Source organism: Oncorhynchus clarkii, unplaced genomic scaffold (genome assembly GCF_045791955.1).
Source record: "Oncorhynchus clarkii lewisi isolate Uvic-CL-2024 unplaced genomic scaffold, UVic_Ocla_1.0 unplaced_contig_6576_pilon_pilon, whole genome shotgun sequence".
NCBI classification, from domain to species: domain Eukaryota; kingdom Metazoa; phylum Chordata; class Actinopteri; order Salmoniformes; family Salmonidae; genus Oncorhynchus; species Oncorhynchus clarkii.
The window spans coordinates 74,224-99,995 of record NW_027258031.1 but is presented as its reverse complement, the minus strand read 5'-3'; the positions used below and the strand labels follow the sequence as shown (position 1 = coordinate 99,995).

General features: G+C 45.1%; 2 protein-coding genes and 1 long non-coding RNA gene across 3 annotated transcripts; all 3 read left to right on the top strand.

The window, feature by feature from the left end:
- The first annotated feature begins 5,206 nt into the window (after positions 1-5,206).
- Positions 5,207-13,484, top strand: LOC139394586 (protein NLRC3-like). Its single transcript, XM_071142691.1, has 9 exons — positions 5,207-5,367; positions 5,485-5,651; positions 5,753-7,553; positions 7,637-7,810; positions 9,717-9,890; positions 9,970-10,143; positions 10,402-10,575; positions 12,757-12,803; positions 12,922-13,484. Exons 1-9 carry the CDS (start codon positions 5,207-5,209, stop codon positions 13,482-13,484), a joined length of 3,435 nt encoding a protein of 1,144 aa, XP_070998792.1.
- A 5,395-nt stretch (positions 13,485-18,879) lies between these two features.
- LOC139394593 (uncharacterized) lies at positions 18,880-20,021 on the top strand. The gene is made up of 3 exons (XR_011629834.1): positions 18,880-18,917; positions 19,644-19,708; positions 19,841-20,021. It is a non-coding gene; the product is annotated as an uncharacterized lncRNA (long non-coding RNA).
- Positions 20,022-20,425: 404 nt separating this feature from the next.
- LOC139394591 (uncharacterized) lies at positions 20,426-25,522 on the top strand. Its single transcript, XM_071142695.1, has 5 exons — positions 20,426-20,503; positions 21,761-21,889; positions 21,998-22,130; positions 22,220-22,251; positions 25,205-25,522. Exons 1-5 carry the CDS (start codon positions 20,426-20,428, stop codon positions 25,520-25,522), a joined length of 690 nt encoding a protein of 229 aa, XP_070998796.1.
- Positions 25,523-25,772: the final 250 nt, after the last annotated feature.

Below are 25,772 nucleotides of genomic sequence, written 5' to 3'. Positions count from 1 at the left end.
GTGACAGGGTTGATGCGATGGGTTATCTTGAAGGGACCAATGAAGCGAGGACAGAACTTTTTGCAGGGGAGGCGGAGCCGGATGTCTCTGGTAGAAAGCCACACACGCTGTCCGGGGTGAAAGAGCGGCGTCTGTCAGCAAAGCATTTCTGGTTATTAGAGGCTTCCTGCTGATGCCAGTGAGCGGTTTCCCATACCCGCTCACTACGCCGAAACCAGTCGTCGACAGCTGGGACAGTACCAGGCTCCACCTCCCAGGGAAACGTGTGGTTGTTAACCAAGGACACACTGAAATGGAGTAATGTAGAGGGATGAGTGCATGAGTGAGTTCTGAGCGTATTCAACCCAGGACATATACCGACTCCAGTTGTGTGGAGAGGCAGAAGATTGTTGGCGGAGGTACTTCCCTATTTCTTGGTTCAGACGTTCGTCTGCCCGTTGGTCTGGGGGTGTTACCCGGAGGAGAGACTGAGGGCGACCCCCAATCAGTCACAGAAGGCTCGCCACACCCGGGAGACAAACTGGGGCCTCTGGTCAGAGACGATGTCCTCTGAAATCCCATACACCCTTAACACCTGCTGGAACATGCACTCCGCCAATTCCATGGCATTAGGTAGATGAGGAAGAGGACCCAGGCGACACATTTTTGAAAAACAGTCTACTATGACAAGGATTGTGGTATTGCCAGACGATTCAGGAAGGTCTGTGATGAAGTCAACAGATTTGTGGGACCAACGTCTGTGAGGGATTGGCAAAGGTTGAAGCTTCCCAGAAGGAAGATGATGGGGGGCGTTTGGTTTGGGCACAGACTGGACAGGTGAGTAAGTAATCCCTTACGTCGGATGCCAGTGTGGACCACCAGAATTTCTGGGCTAGAAGTTCAGTGGTTTGTGTAATGTCTGGATGTCCTGACCCCAAGGACGTGTGACAACATTGCACCAGCTGGTGTCTCAGGAGGAGCCTGGTCTAAGGTTTGGGTCTCTTGTATCGGCAGAGTGAACCTCCCACTGTACTGGTCCCATAATGCAAGAAGGAAGAATGGGTGTAGGGTCTTAGTTACTGGTCGGAAGGTCAAACTGGCGAGAGAGAGCATCAGCTTGTACGTTTTTCTTTTCCAGGGATGTAAGTAACATGAAAATAGAAGCGTGTGAAGAACCCAGCAGGCTTGTCTGGAGTTTAACCTCTTGGCCCCTCTGATATATTCCATATTACAATGATCTGTTAGGACAAGAAAGGGAATGTTGTGCGCCCTCCAACCAGTGGCGCCACTCCTCGAGAGCCAGCTTGATGGAGAGGAGTTCTCTGTTCCCCACATCGTATTCCTCGTATTCCTCTCATATTCCTTCCTGAAGAAGGCCCAGAGTTGTGATTTGGAAGGTGTTCCCACCCGCTGAGAGAGTATTTGCTCCTACTTTGGAGGCATTCATCTCCAGGGTGAAAGGAAGGGTCGGATCAGGTTGGAGAAGGACAGGAGCTGAGATGAAGAGGCGTTTCAGGCTGAACGCAGTCAGGGCTGTATCAGTCCATTGAAGGGTCCGGGTCTTTTGGCTGGTAAGGGCAGTGAGGGGAGCGGTTTGGGCCCGTTGCTGACGGCGATGACTTTGTTCTCATCCATGCTGACCCGTCCAGGTGTCAGCACGAAGCCGAGGAAGCTCACATGGAAGGCGCTCTTGTCAGTCTTCACATAAAAGGTTATGGTCAAGGAGCCGTTGAAGAACCTTTTGCACATGCTTTATGTGTTCCTTCAGGGAGTAGGAGTATATCAGGAGGTCATCAATGTCGATGATGAGAAAGCGATTGATCATTTCCTGGCAAACCTCGTTCACAAAGGATTGGAAGATGGTTGGGGGCGTTCGTAAGGCCGTAGGGCATGACCCGGTATTCATAGTGTCCTCGTGTGGTGATAAAGGCCGTCTTCCATTCGTCACCTTCACGTATACGGACAAGGTTATATGCACGTCGCAGGTCGAGTTTAGTATAGATGTCGGCACGGCCCACTTGTTCAAGGGTCGCTGGGTACAAAGGAAGAGTTCTTGACCGTGACATCATTCAGGGAACGATAATCAATACATGGACGGAGACCACCGTTCTTTTTTTCCAACGAAGAGGAAGCTGGACGCAGTCGGGGAAGAAGGACGAATGAAACCTTTTGAGTTATTCATCAATGTAGTTCTCCATTGCCTCATTTTCTGGGATAGGCAGGGGTTAAACATGGCCATTCTGTGGGGACACTCCAGGGAGTAAATCAATAGCACAGTCTCCTGGACAATGTGGTGGCAGAGTGGAGGCCTTGACTTTGCTGCAGACGTTGCTGTACTGGGCGTATGCAGATGGCATGGTGGTGGCTCTGCAGGCTGAGACAACTGGAGAAGCAGAAGTAGAAGACCAGGATAGTAGTTCACCTTATTGCCACGAGATGGCAGGGTCATGATGACAAAGCCAGGGGTGTCCGAGGATGAGTGGCTATATGGGGGATGAGATTTCCATGAGTTGAATGGTTTCAGTGTGGAAGACTCCAATCTGGAGGGTGACGCTCTGTGGTCAGGTGCATGATGAACCCCTTGCCCAATGGCTGCCAGTCCAGGGTGTTAATCCTTAAGGGAGGGGTGACGCTCTGTGGTCAGGTGCGTGATGAACCCTGTGCCTAATGGCTGCCAGTCCAGGGTGTTAATCCTTAAGGGAGGGTGACAGGTGTTAGATCAATGTCAAGCTCTTCTACTCGCTGGTGATTGATGAATTTACCTGCTGCTCCCGAATCTATCGAGCCCTCTACGGACTTGGTAACCCCCTTCACTGTCATCAATACTGGGACGGAGAATTGGTTCTGGGAGATATTTAGATAAAAGGACACACCTACCTGCATGGCAGTGGAGGGACCCTTCTCATCTCTCCGTGGGGGGACAGAGCAATGTCTGAGTAGATGATCTTTCCCTCCACAGTATAGGCAGAGCCCTTCTTGGATTCGCTTTTGACGTTCGATACACGGGAGAGGAGCACGGCCCAACTGCCTGGGCTCTGGAAGACTGACAGGATGCATGGGCTCTGGAAAACTGACAGGATGCACGGGCTCTGGAAAACTGACAGGATGCACAAGCTCTGGAAAACTGACAGGATGCACGGGCTCTGGAAAACTGACAGGACGCATGGGCTCTGGAAAACTGACAGGATGCATGGGCTCTGGAAAACTGACAGGATGCATGGGCTCTGGAAGACTGACAGGATGACGGAATCATGGAAAGAGAAGGTTTCGGGTTCCTGTTCTTCGGAGGTCGGCGATGAGTTGGTCGATGGCGAAACAAATGTATTGATTTAAATCCTGAAGGTCACCTCTACAGGCCAGCTCTGCCAGAAGTTCCATGTTGAGCCCTCTTCAGTAGATGCCAATTAAAAACAGTTGGATTCCATCCACTCCCTGTAGACATGGTGCGGAACTCGAAGGCATACTCGGCAGCTGAATTGCGTCCTTGTTGAAGTTCTATGAGGTCTCATATAGGAGGGAGAGCGATCAAATGAATACCTCTTTGAAGATTTTGTGGAAATGGGTCTCGGATCTGAGTTCTGTGCTGTTGGCAGTCCATATGCCGGTGGCCCAATCCAGGGCTTTGCCTGTGAGTAGAGACACAACAAAATCCACCCTGCTCTTATCGATGGCGAAATTAGTGGGGTTGTGCTCAATGTGTTTGCTGCATTGCATCAGAAATCCCTGACATTTACCAGGTGAACCGTCATATTTTCCAGGCATGTGTATGAACGAAGGAGGCTATCGGTTACGATACCTGGCATCGGAGGAGAACGGATAGGCTGGCGGAGAAGATGGCACATTTCCTCCATAAACTCCTCTTGCTGGGTTACGATACCTGGCATCGGAGGAGAAGGGATAGGCTGGCGGAGAAGATGGCACATTTCCTCCATAAACTCCTCTTGCTGGGTTACGATACCTGGCATCGGGGGAGAAGGGATAGGCTGGCGGAGAAGATGGCACATTTCCTCCATAAACTCCTCTTGCTGGGTTAGGCGCCGCAGTAGCACCACTGAATCCATTCCGTTTTTAGGTGAGCGGTAATGAATATTCAGGGAGAATATTCACACGCAGAGCACAGCAGATGTTGATTAAGCCTGAAGGCAGGAGGCAGGAATCATGGTCACAAGCAGTCAATGGTAAAACACAGGTAGAAAGTCAAAAAAATCAAACACTACCTCACAAACATACAAACAGAAAGAACTGAACTAAATAAGGAGCTGATGAGACCAGATGAGAAACGAACAGAGGTGAAATCAATGAAGATAAATGAAAGACAGAGCTACGTTCCAGAACACAAAGAAATAGGGCTACGTTCCAGAACACAAAGAAACAGGGCTACGTTCCAGACCACAAAGAAACAGGGCTACGTTCCAGACCACAAAGAAACAGGGCTACGTTCCAGAACACAAAGAAACAGGGCTACGTTCCAAAACACAAAGAAATAGGGCTACGTTCCAGAACACAAAGAAACAGGGCTACGTTCCAGACCACAAAGAAACAGGGCTACGTTCCAGACCACAAAGAAACAGGGCTACGTTCCAGAACACAAAGAAACAGGGCTACGTTCCAGACCACAAAGAAACAGGGCTACGTTCCAGAACACAAAGAAACAGGGCTACGTTCCAGACCACAAAGAAACAGGGCTAAGTTCCAGAACACAAAGAAACAGGGCTACGTTCCAGACCACAAAGAAACAGGGCTACGTTCCAGAACACAGAGAAACAGGGCTACGTTCCAGACCACAAAGAAACAGGGATACGTTCCAGAACACAAATAAAAAGCAGAACCTTACACTTGGTATAGAACAAATACCTGCCAGCTATTTTAACTGTTTGTAATGTATCCTTGGTAAATGTTCATAATGTCTACTAACGTCTTTCAGTCTAAACTGTAATGTTCTTTTAGTTGTGTGTACCCCGGGTAGACTAGCTGCTGTTATGGAGTCAGGGGATCCAACCAGGTAGACTAGCTGTTGTTATGGACTCAGCTTATCGGGATCCAAGTCAAATCAAATTAATAACATATTGGAAGGCGTATGTTTAAATGCAACATGAATTCTCTGATTTAACTCTTTGACCAAAGACAGTAAATGTGTTGTCATTGTTAATGGTTCTTCAATGTTCAGAAATATTGACTGTTCTGTTATCTCTTATTGTAGCTGAGTGAGCTGCGACTTACACCTAAAATGAGTCTCTCTGGGGAGAGAGAGGAGGAGACCACTGCCTCTAAAAGGAGTCGATATCGGGAGAGAGAGGAGGAGACCACTGCCTCTAAAATGAGTCTAATTGGGGAGAGAGAGGAGGGGAACACTGCCTCCAGAATTACCCAAGACACCAGTTCGAAGAGGTAAGAGATTAAATGTAAAATATACAGTTCTCTTAAAGATATAAGTGTTTTTGAAAGGAAGTAGATGAGGTATTGATTTGATTTTGATGAGGTGATCTGTCTCCCTGTTTTGTTCAGTGTCCAGAAGCCCAGAGCAGAGTCACCTACAACCAGCCTGCTATCAATGAGGAGTGATCAGCCACCTGCTTTCAGCCAGGAACCATTACCAGATGAAAATAATGAAGTGGGGAGTTTGGACAGTGAGGATGCATTAAAGATCACACACAACCTTCTGGACAGAAGAAGTAAGACTGTGTTTCATACAATATTACAAAGAATGGTACAAAGGCCTTTTTCAAACACACAAACAAACTTATGAGTCCCAACTCTCATTGTTTTCATTCAGGTCAAACTCTGCTGACAGTCCAACAAGAGATTAAGGCTAAACTGAAACACAAGTATCAACACATATCTGAAGGAATTGGACACCATGGAAACCAAAGTCTGTTCAAAGACATCTACACAGAGCTCTACATAACAGAGGGTGGAAGTGGAGGGCTCAATAATGAACATGAGGTTAGACAGATAGAGATGGCATCCAAGAAACAAACCACACAAGAGACACCAATCAAATGCAATGACATCTTCAAGCCCTTACCTGGACAAGACAAACCAATCAGAACTGTGCTGACAAAAGGAATCGCTGGTGTTGGAAAAACAGTCTCTGTGCAGAAAGTCATCCTTGACTGGGCAGAAGGAAAAGCAAATCAAGACATTCATTTCATGTTTCCTCTTCCTTTCCGTGATCTGAACCTGAAAAAGGACCAATACAGTCTGATGCAACATATTTCCCACTACTTGTCAGAGCTGAAAGAGATTGACAGCATTGAAGATGGTGAAACCAAAACTGTTTTCATTTTTGATGGTCTGGATGAGTGTCGACTTCCTCTAGACTTCAAAAACAATGAGAAATGCTGTGATGTCACGAAGCCAACCTCAGTGGATGTGCTGCTGACAAATCTTATCAAGGGGAATCTGCTTCCCTCTGCTCTCCTCTGGATAACCTCACGGCCTGCAGCTGCCAATCAGATCCCTCCTGAGTGTGTTGACCAAGTGACAGAGGTACGAGGGTTCAATGATCCACAGAAGGAGGAATACTTAAGGAAGAAAATCAAAGATCCGAATCTGGCCAGTGAAATCATCAAACACATGAAGACGTCAAGGAGCCTCCACATCATGTGCCACATACCAGTCTTCTGTTGGATATCAGCCACTGTCCTTGAGATGATGCTGAAAGAGGCAGAGAAGGATGAAGTCCCCAAAACTCTGACCCAGATGTACTCACATTTCATTCTCTTCCAAATCATTGCGAAGAACAAGAAGTACAACAAAGCCACAGAGACAAACCCCAAGGAACTGTCTCAGTCAGACAAAGAGATGATCCTGAAACTGGCAAAGCTGGCTTTCCAACAGCTGCAGAAGGGCAACCTGATCTTCTATGAGGAGGACCTGAGAGAGTGTGGCCTTGATGTCACAGAGGCGTCAGAGTACTCAGCATTGTGTACAGAGATCTTTAAAGAAGAATGTGGGCTGTACCAAGACAAGGTCTACAGCTTTCTGCATCTGAGCATTCAGGAGTTTCTAGCAGCAGTGCATGCTTTAGAATCTTGTTTGGACAAGAAGGAAAATGTTTTCTCCCCCACTAGTGATTATGACGAGAAGGAGTCAATCCAGTTGTCTGACTTACACAGGACTGCAGTGGACCAGGCTCTGAAGAGTGAGAATGGACACCTGGACCTGTTCCTCCGCTTCCTTCTGGGTCTCTCACTGGAGTCCAATCAGAATCTGTTACGAGGCCTTCTGACACAGACAGGAAGTACAACACAGACCAATGAGGAAACAGTTGAGAGAACAGTCAGGTTCCTTTCAGACAAGATCAAGGAGGAATCCTCACCAGAAAGGATCATCAACTTGTTCCACTGTCTGAATGAACTTGGTGCCAACTCTCTAGTTGAAGACATGCAGAACTCCCTGCATTCAGGAACTCTTTCAGAAACAAGACTAAAACCTGACCAATGTTCAGCCCTGGCCTACCTGTTACTGATGTCAGAGGAGGTGCTGGAGAAGTTTAAACTGAAGAGATACAACACATCAGAGAAAGGTTATCAGAGGTTAATGCCGGTAGTGAAAACCTGCAAGAGAGCACTGTAAGTTCTGTTATTGAGTTGATGTATACAGTATCATTATAATGAAGGATTTGTATATCTAACAGATTATCTCATCTCTCCAGACTGGATGGCTGTAAACTCACATATAAATCCTGTGAGACTCTGGTCTCAATTCACCAGACACCAAACTGCCCTCTGAGAGAACTGGACCTCAGCTACAATGACCTGGAAGACAGAGGAGTGAAGCTGCTCTGTGTTGGACTAACCAATCCACTCTGCAACATACAGACACTAGTGTGAGTTAAATATCTTCAGTATCCCCTGTTTCTTTATTGTTTATTTATTCGTAGTTATTACATATACATAAAATGTGATAAATATATAAGATAAATGTTACGACTCTCTTGGTGTGGCTGGCAGGATGGAACCATATCAGTCTAACACATAGGAGTGTAAACCTGCTAGTCTGGCACATTTATTCAAAATAATAGAATCACTAAGGTTATCAAACTGTAACTGAAAACAAAAGGCTCTAATGATCTGAACCTAGAGTTAGACTTAACTTGAATGAAAACTAGCTAGGCTACTACCCAGCTTCACTTGCAGTCCGGCTAGTTTTCCTGTGGAGACCACAATGTGCAGCCAGGAGCTCTCCCTTGCTGAACTAAAGCAACACCTTAAATGTCCCAGGAGCGTTGCTGCATAACGAGGCTAAGTGGACTCAGGAGTGGATATAGCCCTGCCTAGCTTGCTTGCGGCAGCCTAGCTTGCGGCAGCCTAGCTTGCTGCAACCTACAATGCTGGTTGTGGGGTGTTGCTGACACTCAAAACAGTGACTATCCCCCGGCCACATTCCTGGAGGCACCACACAAAGGTTAAATATCTTGAGTGAGTTGGTATGTTTTTAACGTGAGTTATTCCTCAGCATTGTTGAAGGCTCATTTCTGATTGGCTAGAAGGGCATTCTAGAATGCACATTCAAATCAGATTACGGGACAGCTGGAAAAGATATGATGACGCGATAAGCGCCTATACATGCAGAGAGGACAAGCAACAAAGTTACAGAAAGCAAAACCGAAATTGGATACATTGTGAACACAGGACTAGCGAAGTCAATTGGATACATTGTGAACACAGGACTAGCGAAGTCAATTGGATACATTGTGAACACAGGACTAGCGAAGTCAATTGGATACATTGTGAACACAGGACTAGCGAAGTCAATTGGACACATTGTGAACACAGGTCCAGCGAAGATAGACGTAGCTAGCTAGCTAGCAATTGATTCATTTTTTTGCAGATAATTTTTCTTTTTTCAGAGCATTTGATGACTTGAACATGAATTTCTCATGTCCCTACTGTTGCAGACATGACACTTTTGAGGGAGCATGCAATTGGCATGGTGACTACAAGAATGTCCACCAGAGCTGTTTCCAGAGAACTCAATGTTTATTTCTCTACCATAAGCCGCATCCAACTTAATTTTAGGTTTGCTGATGTCAACTTTGCGAACCGAGTGCCCCATGGCGGCGGGAGGGTTATGGTATGGACAGGAATAAGCTACGGACAATGAACACAATTGAATTTTATCAATGGCAATTTGAAAAAAACACAGAGATACAGTGACGAGATCCTGAGGCCCATTGTCGTGCCATTCATCTGCCGCCATCACCTCATGTTTCAGCATGATAATGCACAGCCCCATATTGGATCTGTGCACAATTCCTGGAAGCTAAAACATTTCCCAGTTCTCTCATGTCCTGCATACTCACCAGACATGTCACCCTTTGAGCATGTTTGGGATGCTCTGGATCGAAAGTGTACGACAGCGTGTTCCAGATCCCGCCGATATCCAGCAACTTTGCACAGCCATTGAAGAGGAGCGGGAGAACATTCCACAGGCCACAATAAACAGCCTGATCAACTCTATACGAAAGGAGATGAGGCAAATGGTGGTCACACCAGATACTGACTGGTTTTCTGAATTATATCTGTATTCCCAGTCATGTGAAATTCATAGATTAGGACCTAATGAATTAATTTCAATTAGTTGATTTCCTAATGCACTGTACCTCAGTTCAATCTTTGAAGTGGTTGCATGTTGAGTTGATATTTTTGGGGTCAGTGTACTTTGCTCTCATTCTGCCTGCAGAGGTCCAGCCTGTGTTAGAAAAAGTGTATCACTATATCTCCTCTCTCCAGACTAGCCGGCTGTAACCTCACATATGAATCTTGTGAGACTCTGGCCTCAGCTCTGCAGACACCAAACTCCCCCGTAAGAGAACTGGACCTCAGCTACAATGACCTGGGAGACAGAGGAGTGGAGCTGCTCTGTGTTGGACTAACCAGTCCACTCTGCAACATACAGACACTAGTGTGAGTTAACTATCTTCAGTATGAGTTATTATGTGGATGTTTTCAACATGTGTTAATCATGTGTTCTTCTGCCCTCTAGTCTAGGTCAGTGTGGTCTGACAGAGGGTTGCTGTTCAGATCTGGCCTCAGTCCTGAGTTCACCCAACTCACAACTGAAACAACTGGAGCTGAGAGACAATGACCTGCAGGACTCAGGAGTTACACTGCTGTCTGCTGGACTAAAGGATCCAGACTATAAACTACACACACTGGGGTAAGTACAGCTGTTTCAGTCAGGTTGGTACTGGGCTGAGTTACACTGCTGTCTGCTTGACTGGAGGATCCAGACTGTAAACACACACTGGGGTAAGTACAGCTGTTTCAGTCAGGTCGGTACTGAGCTTAGTGAAATAAATACTCTGAAAATCTAATATTTCATCAAAATGTTTGTGTCATGGACAAATGTATTGGTGTCCTACAAGACGATTGACACCAGTACACCAACCGAGACAGCTGTTGTGTCTCTCTGTAGGCTGTCTGGCTGTCTGGTCACAGAGGAGGGCTGTGCTGCTCTGTCTTCAGCTCTGAGGTCAAACCCCTCCCACCTGAAAGAGCTGGACCTGAGCTACAATCACCCAGGAGACTCTGCAGGGGAACTGCTTTCAGCTGCTCTGGTGGATCCCACATATAAACTGATGAAGCTGAAGTAAGTCAGAATAGATGTCCTAATAGTGTGAGCAGCGGTTGTGTCATACAGGTGCAATACCAATGATGTGAACCCTTTGGAATTACCTGGATTTCAGCATCAGTTGGTCATGAAAGTCACAACAATAGACAAACACAGTGTGCTTAAACTAATAACACACAAACTATTGTATTTTTATTGTCTATATTGAATAAAGAATTTAACCATTCACAGTGTAGATTGGAAAATGTATGTGAACCCCTAGGCTAATGACTTCTACAAAAGCCAATTGGAGTCAGGAGTCAGCTAACCTGGAGTCCAATCAATGAGACGAGATTGGAGATGCTGGTTAGAGCTACGTTGCCATATAAAAAAAACTCACAAAATTTGAGTTTTCTATTCACAAGAAACATTGCCTGATGTGAAGCACGAACAAAATAGATCTCAGAAGACCTAAGATTAAGAAAGGGTTAGAAAAGTATCTCTGAAAGCCTTGATTTTCATCAGTCCACGGCAAGACAAATTGTCTATAAATGGAGAAAGTTCAGCACTGTTACTACTCTCCCTAGGAGTGGCCGTCCTGCAAAGATGACTGCAAGATCACAGCACAGAATGCTCAATGAGGTTAATTAAGAAGAATCCTAGAGTGTCAGCTAAAGACTTACAGAAATCTCTGGAACATGCTAACATCTCTGTTGACGAGTCTACGATATGTAAAACACTAAACAAGAATGGTGTTCAAGGGAGGACGCCACGGAAGATGCCAGAAAAAAACATTGCTGCACATCTGAAGAAAAAGAGCTACTGGCAAAATATTCTGTGGATGAAACTAAAGTTTAGTTTTTTGGAAGGAAGGAACACACAACACTGTGTGGAGAAAAAAAGGCACAGCACACCAACATCAAAACCTCATCCCAACTGTAAAGTATGGTGGAGGGAGTATCATGGTTTTGGGCTGCTTTGCTGCCTCGGGGACTGGACACCTTGCTATTATAAATTTGGGAATTCATTTTTTCCGTTGATCAAGACATTTTGCAGGAAGGCTATCTTCTCCGCCAATTTAAGCTCAACAGAAGATTGGTGATGCAACCGGGCAATGACCCAAAACACAGAAGTCCTGATCTCAACCCGATTGGGATGCTGTGGCAGGACCTCAAGAGACCGGTTCACACCTGACATCCCAAGAATATTGCTGAACTGAAACAGTTTCGTAAAGATGAATGGTCCAGAATTTCTCCCGACCATTGTGCAGGTCTGATCCGCAACAACAGAAAACATTTGGTTTGAGGTTATTGAAGGAGCTTCAACCAGTTATTAAATCCAATCGATAGTCTCAGAGTTGATAGTCTCAGAGTTGAACTCTTTTCCAACCGTTCAGCCAAAACTACAGCCAAAACTACAGCTGAATGGTCTCCGTAGAGTTGTAGTTCTTAACCATTTTAACATGTAACAGTTGTATGTAAGAGTTCCATGTTTTCTAGTCTTATCCTCTGGTAGACTTGTAATGTTTAACCAGCGTACCCCGCCATGTTTTGGTCTTAGAAAATTTGACCATTATGCAACCTTAGCACATCGTGGTTTACATCGTGACAATGGTGTGTTCAATAAATACATGAAAACGTAGAATTGTTTGTGTGTTATTAGCATAAGCAGACTGTGTTTGTCTATTGTTGTTTACATTTGATGACCAATTTATGCAGAATTCCAGGTAATTCCAAAGGGTTCACATACTTTTTCTTGCCACTGTATGTAGTGGAGTAGGTTCAGTAACATGAGGACTTGATGGTAGAATTAAGGGGGAAGTTTACTCAGCAGGCTGAGCACTCCAACACAGCATACATCATCACCACATGAATACTCTTCTTCTGCATCTCTGATATCCTGTTGGAATTGTACTCCATTCTGTATGCAGTATGTAGGATAAAATACCTGTATGTCTCTAGTAATGAATTGTACTCTGTTCTGTATGCAGTAGGTAGGATATAATACCTGTATGTCTCTAGTAATGAATTGTACTCTGTTCAGTATGCAGTAGGTAGGATAGAATACCTGTATGTTTCCATTCTGTATGCAGTAGCTAGGATAGAATACCTGTATGTCTCTAGTAATGAACTTGGATAGTGCACCAGAACACAACAATATGGTTTAAATGTTGACTGCTTTATTAGGTCTTCGTCAGTCAATAACCTGTTTCTCCTACAGTGTGGATCATGGTGGAGAGTGCAGGCTGAAATCAGGGCTGAGGAAATGTAAGTCTCTTCAATCCTAATTAACTGTATATTCAGAACTATGGTAACTAATCAATACTTGCACTGTAACATTTTATATGAAGATGTGGTTTGATCAAACTCTCCTTTTTGTCTACAGATGCTTGTCATCTCACCCTGGACCCAAATACAGTAAACCCACACCTGATACTCTCTGAGGGGAACAGGAAGGTGACATGGGTGTTGGAGAAGCAACATTATGAAGACCATCCAGACAGATTTGATTGTCTTTTCCAAGTTCTCTGCAGAGAAGGCTTATCTGGAGGTCGTTATTACTGGGTGGTGGAGATGGACGGTGACCAGATTTACATTGGTGTGGTGTACAAAGGAATGAAGAGGAGGGGAGATGAGGATGACAGTTGGATTGGACTCAATAGGAAGTCCTGGTGTTTATTCTGCTCTGATAGCGGTTATGACTTTTACCATCCCGGAGTCAGTGTCAGAAGATCCATCTCTGATCCAGTTCCTAACAGAGTTGGAGTGTATCTGGACTGGTCAGCTGGTACTTTGTCCTTCTATAGTGTGTCCTCCTCTGGTACACTGACACACCTTTACACAGAACACACCAGATTCACTGAACCCCTCTATCCTGGGTTTGGGTTTGAGGTTTCCTCCTCCTCAGTCACTCTGTGTCAGATAGACGATCGACACAATCAAAGGTGAGTCATCGATCTAGGTAACAATCATTCTAGGTAACATAATAACAAAATCCTCTTCAATCATCCTACCAGGAATCAAGGTAAGACCCAGATTCAGACACATTGATTTGACAATGGTTTAATATTCCAACAGGGGCAGGCAATAGACAGGTCGAGGCAGGCAGGGGTCAGTAAACCAGAGGTGGGGCAAAGGTACAGGTCGGCAGGCGGGCTCAGGGTCAAGGGTCAGGGGCAGCCAGAGTGGTCAGGCATGCTGGCTAAGAGTCAGGACAGGCAAGGGTCAAAACCAGAAGGGCGAGAAAAGAGAGACTGGGGAAAAGCAGGAGCTGAGATCAAAACCGCGGGTTGACTTGACAAACAAGACGAACTGGCAACGTACAAACAGAGAACACAGGTATAAATACACAGGGGGTAATAGGGAAGATGGGCGACACCTGGAGGGGGGTGGAGCCGGTCACAAGGACAGGTCAAATCAAATCAAATCCAATTTATTTATATAGCCCTTCGTACATCAGCTGATATCTCAAAGTGCTGTACAGAAACCCAGCCTAAAACCCCAAACAGCAAGCAATGCAGGTGTAGAAGCACGGTGGCTAGGAAAAACTCCCTAGAAAGGCCAAAACCTAGGAAGAAACCTAGAGAGGAACCAGGCTATGTGGGGTGGCCAGTCCTCTTCTGGCTGTGCCGGTTGGAGATTATAACAAAACATGGTCAAGATGTTCAAATGTTCATAAATGACCAGCATGGTCGAATAATAATAAGGCAGAACAGTTGAAACTGGAGCAGCAGCACAGTCAGGTGGACTGGGGACAGCAAGGAGTCATCATGTCAGGTAGTCCTGGGGCATGGTCCTAGGGCTCAGGTCCTCCGAGAGAGAGAAAGAGAGAAGGAGAGAATTAGAGAACGCACACTTAGATTCACACAGGACACCGAATAGGACAGGAGAAGTACTCCAGATATAACAAATTGACCCTAGCCCCCCGACACATAAACTACTGCAGCATAAATACTGGAGGCTGAGACAGGAGGGGTCAGGAGATGAAACAGATCATGGAGTGACAGTGCCCCCCCCCCCTCTAGGGGCGCCACCTGGCGTCCTACCTGGGGGCATACCTGGTTGACCGTGGTGTCAGCATTGAAAATCTGCGATGAAGCCTAGGTCCGGGATGTCCCTGGCAGGGACCCATCACCTCTCCTCTGGGCCATAACCCTCCCAGTCAACCTGGTACTGGAACCACCTGCCCCAAGGTCGAATCTTCAGGAGATGCCTCACTGTGTAAGCCGGTAGAGGGGTGGGCCTGGAAACACCAGAGACGAAGGGCTGTGAGACATTGGTTTGAGTCTGGACACATGAAAGGTGGAATGTATACAAAGGGTACAGGGCAACAGAAGAAGAACAGCAGAGGGGCTTATAATCTTGGAGATTGGGAATGGGCCGATAAACTTGCGGGAGAGTTTGTGGGATTCCACCCGGAGCGGCAGATCCTGGGTGGATAGCCATACCTTCTGCCCAAGACGATACCGGGGAGCCGGGGTCCGATGGTGACCCGCTTGTCGTCGATTCCTGGAGGTGGTCTTGAGGAGGGCCGACCGGGCTCTCCTCCAGGTACGGCGACAGCGGCGGACAAACATCTGGGCAGAAGGTGCGCTGATCTCTTCCTCCTGCTAGAGGAGACCAGGCAGCGCAGAGTTGTCTCAAGATCCTGTTTGGCTCGCTCCGACTGGCCATTGGACTGGAGGTGGAACCCAGAGGACAGGCTGGCCGACGACCCAATGAGGGTGCAGAACGCCTTCCAGAACTGGGATGAGAACTGAGGACCCCGGTCGGAGACCATGTCCACGGGAGGTCCATGGATCCGGAAGACGTGCTGGTCCATGAGCTGGGCCGTCTCCTTGGACCAGGGTAGTTTTGGGAGTGGAATGAAGTAAGCGGCCTTGAAAAACCAGTCAACCATGGTCATGATGGCAGTGTTTTCCTCAAACTGTGGGAGACCCGTTACGAAATCCAGGGATATGTGGGACCAGGGACGGTGAGGGACAGGCAGTGGTTGCAGAAGACCAGCCGGAGCTTGCCGAGTAGTCTTATTCTTGAGTTTGAGTTTGAGTTTATTTTTATTTTTACAGGGACAGTGCACATTAATCAACGTTTCAGTAAAAGTGCCGGTTTTAGCCAGCCGGCTAATTTTCAACCGCAGTCCCTGGGCAGGTTATTAAAAACAATTACAATATAGACAATAGCAGCATAGAACAAGCAAGACATAGCAACATAGGACAAGCAAGACATAGCATACAGAGCAACATAGGACAAGCAAGACGTAGCATACAGACAGAGCAACATAAAACAAAAAGCAGCAAGACAAAATTAATAAAAGCAACAAAGTGTTTCCACACCTCACAAGCTACAGACAACAGACAACATGGAAAGCGGCAACACACAGCTAGGGACCATGTTCACAAATCTGATTGACCTTTAGCCATGTCTTCAAGCATTTTGTGAAAGTGTGATATGTGGTGCAGTTATGTGTGTCTGATGGCAGTGTATTCCAGACATGGGAAGCTCTCACAGAGAATGCAGATTTACTAAAGGTGCTTTTCCTTAGGGGAACTATACAGTCACCTCTCATGGCAGACCTTGTGGATCTGCTGCCATATGTCTGGGTTTTCTGTTTAACAAAAATATTGAGTGGAGGGGGAGCCAGGCCATTAAGGATCTTGAATACAAGACATGCGTCGGTGTATTGCACAAGATTTTCCCAACTCAAGAGCTCATGCTTTCTAAGAATGTGACAATGATGATGGCTATTGGGCTTCCTATCAAGCACTTTGAGAGCCATCTATGACATCTATTCTGAGCACAGACCGTGCAGGTGGAGACAAACGCGGCGACATCCGGAACCATCGTAGTCCAATTTCCTCTCCCTCCGTTGTTCCATAATCGCCCATTGATTCAGATGGTCAAAGTGATGATGGAATTGAGCTCCGTAGGTAACTCCCGCGCTGCAAGCTCGTCCTTGACCTCCTTCGAGACATTGTGCAGAAACATATCGAACAGTGCCTCAGTGCCTCAGTGCCTCCAATGTGCGGGAGTACTGCCAAAGCTGGATTAGTTTCCGGGGGGCCTCTCGCCCGGAGAATGGGGCATCAAAAACCTTCCCCACATCTTCCACGAACCCCTCCAGACTAGCGCATTTGGCCGGCTGTTGTTCCCACATGGCAGTATCCCAGGTGAGAGCTCTCCTGGACATCAGCGTGATAAGGTAGGCTATCTTAGAGTGATCCGAGTGGAAGGAGGAAGGCTGAAGTTCGAAGACGAGCACACTGAGCTAGGAATGCCCGGCAGGTGCTCGGCTCTCCATTGAAATGTTCTGTAGGAGGTAAGGAGGTATGTTCTGTAGGAGGTAAGCGGGGCTCCCGAGAAGGTGGAGTGACCAATCAGACGGCGCTGCTAGCAGCTGAGGCTGCCTCCCCGACAACCCGTGGAATTGCTCCAGCAAACTGTCCAACGCCCGGTCATGGCATTCAGCCAACGTTTGGACCCCCCTCCACAAGGCGACGAAGCAATTCCTCGTGCCTATCGATGGTGGCTCACTGGGTGGAGATGGCGTTGTGCAGCTGGCTGGGTCAGTCATGGCCAGTTCGTATTATCAGGAATCAGATGCAGACACATTGAATTGACAATAGTTTAATATTCCAACAGGGGCAGGCGATAAACCGCTCAAAGCAGGCAGAGGTCAACAATCCAGAGGTGGGGCAAAGGTACAGGCAGGCTCAGGGGCAGGCAGAGTGGTCAGGCAAGTGGTCTAAGAGTCAGGACCGGCAAGGGTCAAAACCAGAAGGGCGAGAAAAAGAGAGACTGGGAAAAGCAGGAGCTGAGAACAAAAACGCTGGTTAACTTGACAAACAAGACGAACTGGCAAAAGACAAACAGAGAACACAGGTATAAATACACTGGGGATAATGGGGAAGATGGGCTACACCTGGAGGGGGGTGGAGACAATCACAAGGACAGGAGAAACAGATCAGGGTGTGACACATCCGCCAGTTTAAGATAGATATATCTGTGTTTCAATCCACCTCATCCACGGTGAAAGGTGGCAGAGCGTTTTGTCAGAACTGTCAACGTGCTAACTTGTGTTTGTAGCGTCAGAACCGGTTTGGCTACAAACTCATCTGACCCCACAATGAAAAGGGCCGATTTTCACGAACACGATGGTGTTCTCCATTTGAAGGTAGTGTTGTCACTAACCCCCCAAAACATATTGCCAAAGCTTTCTTATATCTCCTACATGTAGGAAAGACACTTCAAAACCTTGTCTTATGATTTATTTTTTGACTGTCTTCTATGTATGTGTTCTTCAATGTGTTTCTATGGGCTTAGATTAGTAGTAGTTATATTAGTAGTAGTGGTGTGTTTTAATGCGTTCTGTTGGACCTACAGACAGTTAGATTAGTAGTAGTGGTGTGTTTTAATGTGTTCTGTTGGACCCACAGACAGTTAGATTAGTAGTAGTGGTGTGTTGGGTTCTGTTGGACCTACAGACAGTTAGATTAGTAGTAGTGGTGTGTTGTGTTCTGTTGGACCTACAGTCAGTTATATTAGTAGTAGTGGTGTGTTGGGTTCTGTTGGACCTACAGACAGTTAGATTAGTAGTAGTGGTGTGTTGGGTTCTGTTGGACCTACAGACAGTTAGATTAGTAGTAGTGGTGTGTTTTATTGTGTTCTGTTGGACCTATAGACAGTTAGACCGTATGTATGTATGCTATATCAAGCCTTTATAAGTTATATTTAGTTTAATCACTGTCCTCCTGCTTGTCCATCACCAGCGACCATGGTGGAGAGTGTTGGATCAAGCCTGGACCTGAGACATGTGAGTTAACTGATAATTGTTTTAAAAATCAAAATACGATAAAAAGCATTCATTATACTTGAGTTGACAAGGAACACAATCATGATCTATTTGGTGAAAACAAACTTAAAGGTAGAGTCAGCGATACGACGTAGACGCACAAAGGTAAACAGCATAATGGGTGAACTTCCATAACAACAAAGAACATTAGAGAGCAAGGCTAATCTTCTCTGCTGTTTTGGTCCCGTGACTACCACACTGTAAGAGAGTGAAGAGAACCCTTGCACCTGGGCAGATACTTTGTGTGACTGTGTGAGAGAGAAGTCGGGCATCTTGCTCATCACAATATCTGTGGTTCTGCTCGTACAACATAATTTAGCTGACTCTACCTTTAAGCTCTCATCCTAGAATCTACCAGAAATCAGACCCCAACGTCTACAAAACATTATATATTATTATATTATATAAGTTATATTCATTTTTATTACAAGTCTATATAATAATTATTAATTAATTATTATGTTGTCAATTTTAAACTACTTTTGACTTCAGGGATTCCTCAGAGCTGTAAGACTTGTGACCATGTTGAGGTAAGTCATAATGTCAATTCTCACTTTTACATACCTGCAGGAGTCAGGCACAGACTCAAAGCCAGATGTGTACTGACCAACCATTCATACTGGGATATAGACAGTCCTGTGTTCTGCTTTAGTAATTTAAACACAGTCTCAAAGCCAGGTGTGTACTGACCAACCATTGATACTGGGATATAGACAGTCCTGTGTTCTGCTTTAGTAATATAAACACAGTCTCAAAGCCAGGTGTGTACTGACCAACCATTCATACTGGGATATAGACAGTCCTGTGTTCTGCTTTAGTAATATAAACACAGTCTCAACGCCAGGTGTGTACTGACCAACCATTCATACTGGGATATAGACAGTCCTGTGTTCTGCTTTAGTAATATAAACACAGTCTCAAAGCCAGGTGTGTTCTGACCAACCATTCATACTGGGATATAGACAGTCCTGTGTTCTGCTTGGAGGCATGCAGGATTTTACCTGTTGTCATATTTTATCATTAGACAGTTTAATTGATAAATCCCCAGCATTCCATGTAACATTGAATAAATACATTAGATTCGTTACTTTGGTTAATGGGCCAGTTTCCCGGACACAGATTAGGTCTAGTCCTGGACCTTAAAGAACTTTCTATTGAAACTTCCATTGAGCATGCTTTTTAGTCCAGCACTAGACTCAATCTGTGTCCAGGAAACAGGCCCCACATATATTACTGACATGCTTGTCCTTGTTCAGGACTCCACACACTGGCTTCAGATTGAACCCTTGACTTCCACTGTCCAGGGAGTGACAATGTTCAGGTAAAATAACTACTTGTAACATTTCATTCCACTTGCTAGTGTATTTCCCCGTTACCTTTGGGAATAGTCTTCTAATCCAACCTCTCCATTTGACCATTGACCCTCTCTACCATATCTTGTTGTTGCCCTCAGGCACAGGACACCCAAAGGGAGTTATGAGTGCACAGTGTCTGGGCTCCGCTGGCTGTGTGAGAGAGATGTCATTCTGAAGTATCACTTCAGGAACTGGGAACCCTACAGTCAACTTCTGAAAGACATGCAGTACACACAAGGTGGTCCATTGCTGGACATCACTATGGAGTTAGGTGAACTGGAGGAAGTTCATCTGCCACACTGTTTCTGTTTGGGTAAAACCATATAGAAATAGTATTCAGAAAGATGTTTCCATGTAACTGAGTTTCACTTCCTGAGTTAATGAATGAACTGTTCTGGGAGTTTGAGTTTACTGTGATCTGGTACTGCATATTCTTTGTGTCTTAGTTGGATGAATAATACAATATTTGTCTTTCTGTCTCCTTTTTATTGTGTTGTTCAGGGACCAACCCTTCCCTGAGGAATGAGATGAAGATTCTTCATGTAGAGGAACATGGAGTGTCTTTAGAGGAAGTGCATGAGGTCACCAGATTCCATGCTAAGATTCTCCATCCCAAGTTCTCAGCTATCTCTGTTATACTGAGCTATATCCTTTCTTGGAACGTAGATGTCCACTGTGAGCTGATGCTCTATCTGACAGTGAAAAGGGAAACATTAATTCCACGCCTATACCTGTTCCCCAGTAACCCCGGCCAGATACAGGTGAGGTACCATTATTATAGAGATGACCTTAACTAACCAATGGTGCAGTTTATGTTGACACTCATTACATGAAGATAAGTGTGTTGCTATTCTCCTTAAAACCTCTTACTTCTACCCCCACCTTTTTTGAAAATTCTGTTAAAAATCGCGCAACTTTTCAGCGTCCTGCTACTCATGCCAGGAATATAGTATATGCATATGATTAGTATGTGTGGATAGAAAACACTCTGAAGTTTATAAAACTGGTTAAATCACGGCTGTGACTATAACAGATCGTGTGTTTCATTGAAAAACGCAAGAAAAACTGCTCTCTGAAAGCAAAAAATAATTTCCATAAGTCACTTCCACCAGTTGTTAAAAGAGAACAGAATTTAATGGGAATCTGCCTGCACCTCATACAAATTCCGCACGATGGCGCCATTGTACTAATTTTCAATTGAATTAATTGTTGGAAAATACATCTGTCTGAACTCCAGTTTCCCAGTCTTCACCCGGATGCAGTTTAAGGAGAGATCAGATGGCATTGTTTTTGAAGTGAGGACCTATTGAAGAGACATCGCCCTGTAATCATTTTGATAGATTATAAACGTTTACTAATACCTAAAGTTGGATTACAAAAGGATTTCGAAGTGTTTTGTGAAAGTTTATCGTCGACTTTTTTAATTTTAAAAAATTACGCAGCGTTTAAAAACGTTGATTTTTTCTGAATGACACAGCTTCCATACAAAGCTATTTTGGGTATATATGGACCGATTTAAACGAAAAAAAGACCCAATAGTGATGTTTATGGGGCATATAGGAGTGCCAAGAAAGAAGCTCGTCTAAGGTAATGAATGTTTTATATTTTATTTCTGCGTTTTGGGTAGCGCCGGCTATCGCAAAATCTGTTGTTTACGTGTCGAGCTGGCATTTTGGGGGGTGCATGCTATCAGATAATAGCTTCTGATGCTTTCGCCGAAAAGCATTTTAAAAATCTGACTTGCTGGCTAGGTTCACAACGAGTGTAGCTTTAATTCAATACCCTGCTTGTGAATTTTGATCAAAGATTGAGTTGTAACGAGTACATTTAGCATTTAGCGTAGCGCATTTGCATTTCCAGGGGCATACTTGGGACGTCTGCGTGTCAAGTATTCTCAAGAAGTTAATGGAAAAGATTTCGAAATTAATGAATGGCCTCAATGCTTTTTGAGTTTTCTGAATCATGTTTGAATCAGACTATACATTGACTGGCTGGGCATTCCGTGCCTCGTTTCGCAGGCTGTGGAACAACAGGAAATAAAGTTTCAAGGGTCTAAAAGGTTTCCCAACACAAGACCAGAGCGGTCTTTCAAGCTGAAGAGTTCCTTCAGACTGAACATTCCCTGTTCAACCTCCATCAATCCACCGGTACAGTTTTAGTTGACTAAGAACATGAATCTGACATTTCAGTCACAGTTCTATGCATTGATCTCTCTCGCTCTCTCTCTCTCTCTCACCATCTCTCTCCCCCTCCAGAGGGTTCATCTCATACATAGAGACACCACACCAAGCTTTTTCAGGGCGGTTGTGAAAATGACAGGGATTGACATTGCGATGGAATTATTTGGTGATGATGAGACGACAGCGTGGAAAGAAATAGTACCAACAGGTAGGAAGGAGCCTATGTCATTCATAACTTTGTACTTTAGTACCAGATGCTATTTAGAGTGATATAACCTAATTTTGTTTATCTTTCAGATGAATACATCGCTGACACCAGTTCAACAAGTAAGTAACCATGAGAGTTACAGAGCATTCGGGAAGTATTGACTTGACTTTTTCCACTTTTTCTTACGTTACAGCCTTGTTCTAAAATGGATTCAATTGTTTTCTTTCCTCATCAATCTACACACAATACCCCATAATGACATCACAATACCCCATAATGGCATCACAATACCCCATAATGACATCACAATACCCCATAATGACATCACAATACCCCATAATGACATCACAATACCCCATAATGACATCACAATACCCCATAATGACAAAGCAAAAACAGATATCACATTTACATAAGTATTCAGAACCTTTACTCAGCACAGAGTTTCTCCCATTCTTCTCTGCAGATCCTTTCAAGCTCTGTCAGGTTGGATGGGGAGTGTTGCTGCACAGCTATTTTAAGGTCTCTCCAGAGATGTTAGATCAGGTTCAAGTCCGGACTCTGGCTGGGCCTCTCATGGACATTCAGAGACTTGTCCCCAAGCCACTCCTGTATTTTCCTGACTGTGTGCTTAGGGATGTTGTCCTGTTGGAAGGGGAACCTTCGCCTCAGTCTGAGGTCCTGAGCGCTCTGGAGTAGGTTTTCATCAAGGATCTCTCTGTACTTTACTCCATTAATCTTTCCCTTGATCCTAACTTGTCCCCCAGTCGCTGTCACTGAAAACATCCCCACAGTATGATGCTGCCACCTCTATGCTTCACTGTACAGATGCTGCCGACCTCAATGCTTCACTGTAGGGATGGTGACAGGTTTCTTCCAGATGTGAAGCTTGGCATTCAGGCCAAATAGTTCAATCTTGGTTTCATCATACCCAGAGAATCTTGTTTCTCATGATCTGAATCTTCGCCCCAGTCTGAGGTCCTGAGCACTCTGGAGCAGGTTTTCATCAAGGATCTCTTTGAACGTTCATCTTTCCCTCGATCCTGACTAGTCTCCCATTCCCTGCCGCTGAAAAACATCCCCACAGCATGATGCAAGGTTTCCTCCAGACGTGAAGCTTGGCATTCAGGCCAAATAGTTCAATCTTGGTTTCATACCCAGAGAATCTTTTTCCTGCTCTGAGAGTCTTATCATGCATTTTGTCAATCTCCAAGCAGGCTGTCATGTGTCTTTTACTGAGGAGTGGCTTCCGTCTGGCCACTCTGACATAAAGGCCTGATTGGTGGAGTGCTGCAGAGATGGTTGTCCTTATGGAAGGCTCTCTCATCTCCACAGAGGAACTCTGGAGCTCTGTCAGAGTGACCATTGGGTTCTTGATCACCTTCTTGACCAAGGCCCTTCTGTCCAGACTGCTCAGTTTGGCTCTAGGTTTAGGAAGAGTCTTGTTGGTTTCAAACTTCTTCCATTTAAGAATGACCACTGTGTTCTTGGGGATCTTCAATGCTGCAGATATTTTTTTGGTACCCTTCTCCATATCTGCGCCTCGAGATCTTCTTTTTTTCAGAGCTCTATGGACAAATTCCTTCGACCTCATGTCTTGTTTTTTACTCTGACATGCACTGTCAACTGTGGGACTTTATATAGAAAGGTGTGTGCATTCCAATAAATTGAATTTACCACAGGTTCATTCCAATTAAGTTGTAGAAACATCTCAAGGATGATCAATGGAAACAAGATCCATCAGCTCGATTTCGAGTATCTTTTAATACATGTGTAAAAATTAGCAAAAGCCTGTTATTTGCTTTGTCATTATGGGATGTTGTGTATAGATTGATTTTAGAAAAAGGCTGTAACGTAACAAAATGTGGAACAAGTCATACTTTCCGAATGCAATGTACAAACCAATGACTTGAGGGCAACAGGGTTTAGTGTAGGACCTGGACTAGTCCAGATTATAAAATACTGTCTTCAAGAACAATGACATCTCCTCCAGGACTTGAGGTAGATCAGCCTGGTTCTGAATGCCCCAATGACATCTCCTCCAGGACTTGATGTATATTAGCCTGGTTCTGAATGCCCCAATGACATCTCCTCCAGGATTTGATGTAGATTAGCCTGGTTCTGAATGCCCCAATGACATCTCCTCCAGGACTTGATGTATATTAGCCTGGTTCTGAATGACCCAATGACATCTCCTCCAGGACTTGATGTGGATTAGCCTGATTCTGAATGCCCCAATGACATCGCCTCCAGGAGTTGATGTAGATTAGCCTGGTTCTGAAGGACCCAATGACATTTCCTCCAGGACTTGATGTAGATTAGCCTGGTTCTGAAGGACCCAATGACATCTCCTTCAGGACTTGATGTAGATTAGCCTGGTTCCGAAGGACCCAATGACATCTCCTCCAGGAGTTGATGTAGATTAGCCTGGTTCTGAATGCCCCAATGACATCTCCTCCAGGAATTTATGTAGATTAGCCTGGTTCCGAAGGACCCAATGACATCTCCTCCAGGAGTTGATGTAGATTAGCCTGGTTCTGAATGCCCCAATGACATCTCCTCCAGGAATTTATGTAGATTAGCCTGGTTCTGAATGCCCCAATGACATCTCCTCCAGGACTTGATGTATATTAGCCTGGTTCTGAATGACCCAATGACATCTCCTCCAGGACTTGATGTGGATTAGCCTGATTCTGAATGCCCCAATGACATCGCCTCCAGGAGTTGATGTAGATTAGCCTGGTTCCGAAGGACCCAATGACATCTCCTCCAGGAGTTGATGTAGATTAGCCTGGTTCTGAATGCCCCAATGACATCTCCTCCAGGAATTTATGTAGATTAGCCTGGTTCTGAATGCCCCAATGACATCTCCTCCAGGAGTTGATGTAGATTAGCCTGGTTCTGAATGCCCCAGTCTGTTTTTCTATGTCTGTGAAACCGTCCCTAAATGTGAATATGTGATATGTTCAGGTCGTTATTGTAAAACAGAATGTTTTCTCAATACTTTTATTTTAGGAGTCTGCTTCTAAATGACTGAAATGTAAATGTACAAATGCAATTATTTTGTAACCTGACTCTTGTTGGGGGCAGGAGGTCCGGCTCGTTCTGCAAAACTGCAGCTGCGTTCTGTACGGACAGAGTTTGTGAAACGAGTGTCAAGACCTGTCCTGAATGAACTGCTGGACGGACTCCTGCAACACACAGTCATCAACCAGGAGGAAATGGAGTCAGTGAAGGTGATAGCTGAGAGGGCAGAGAAGGCACGTGACATCATCGACATGGTGTTGAGAAAAGGAACTGAGTCGTGTTCCAGGATGATCAACCTTCTTCGGGAGATTGACCCCTATCTTTGGTCAATGCTTCAGCTTAACAGTGTTGGGGTTCCAACCTAATGGTAGAATGGATAGTAACAGTGTTGGGGCACCAACCTAATGGTAGAATGGATAGTAACAGTGTTGGGGTACCAACCTAATGGTAGAATGGATAGTAACAGTGTCGGGGTACCAACCTAATGGTAGAATGGATAGTAACAGTGTTTGGGTACCAACCTAATGGTAGAATGGATAGTAACAGTGTTGGGGTACCAACCTAATGGTATAATGGATAGTAACAGTGTTGGGGTACCAACCTAATGGTAGAATG